Source organism: Eimeria mitis, genomic scaffold (genome assembly GCF_000499745.2).
Source record: "Eimeria mitis Houghton genomic scaffold, Emh_scaff2208, whole genome shotgun sequence".
NCBI lineage: Eukaryota > Apicomplexa > Conoidasida > Eucoccidiorida > Eimeriidae > Eimeria > Eimeria mitis.
In genome coordinates, this window is record NW_013570534.1 from 7424 (window position 1) to 8045 (window position 622).

Here is a 622-nt window from a genome sequence, read left to right on the forward strand (position 1 = left end):
CAACAGCAGCAGCAAGAGCAGCAGCAACAGCAGCAGCAGCAGCAGCTGCAGCAGCAGCAACAGCAACAGCAGAAGCAGTAGCAACAACAGCTGCTGTTGCAGTTGCTTCTGCTTAGTGAACAGCAACAGGAGCAGCAACAGCAGCAGCAACAGCAGCAGCAGGATCGCTTATTGTAATCTATTATTATGCTGGTGCTGCTGGTGCTGCTGCTGCTGGTGCTGCTGCTGCTGGTGCTGCTGCTGCTGCTATTCTCCCTGCTACTGCATTTCAATTTGCTGCTGCTGCTGTCTTTCTGCTGCAACATTTTCTGTTTCTGCTTCTTCTCCTCCACTACTCCTGCTGCTGCTGCTGCTGCTGTTGCTGCTGCTGCTGTTGCTGCTGCTGCTGTTGCTGCTGCTGCTGCTGCTGCTGCTGCTGCAGATGAAGAAGCAACAGCGTCAGTAGGAAGCATAAAGACAAGCCGATGGGAGCGGCAGCAAATTGCTGCTGACTCTGCTGACGCTCTCCTTAAATTAAACACTTTTAAATCTCTTTTCCCGGAACTCATCGATGTAAATATTTTTTTTTTTTTTTTTTTTTTTTTTTTTTTTTTTTTTTTTTTTTTTTTTTTTTTTTTTTTTT

General features: G+C 46.5%; 1 protein-coding gene across 1 annotated transcript in view; it reads right to left on the reverse strand.

Annotated features, from left to right (window-relative positions):
- EMH_0050370 (uncharacterized protein) overlaps positions 1-452 on the reverse strand; it is a gene marked incomplete at both ends in the record, with an annotated part of 2774 nt that extends 2322 nt beyond the window's left edge. The window contains one exon of the mRNA XM_013496637.1: positions 263-452. Coding sequence (XP_013352091.1) covers positions 263-452 — 190 coding nt within the window. The remainder of the gene's footprint in view (positions 1-262) is intronic.
- Between the last annotated feature and the right edge of the window lie 170 nt (positions 453-622).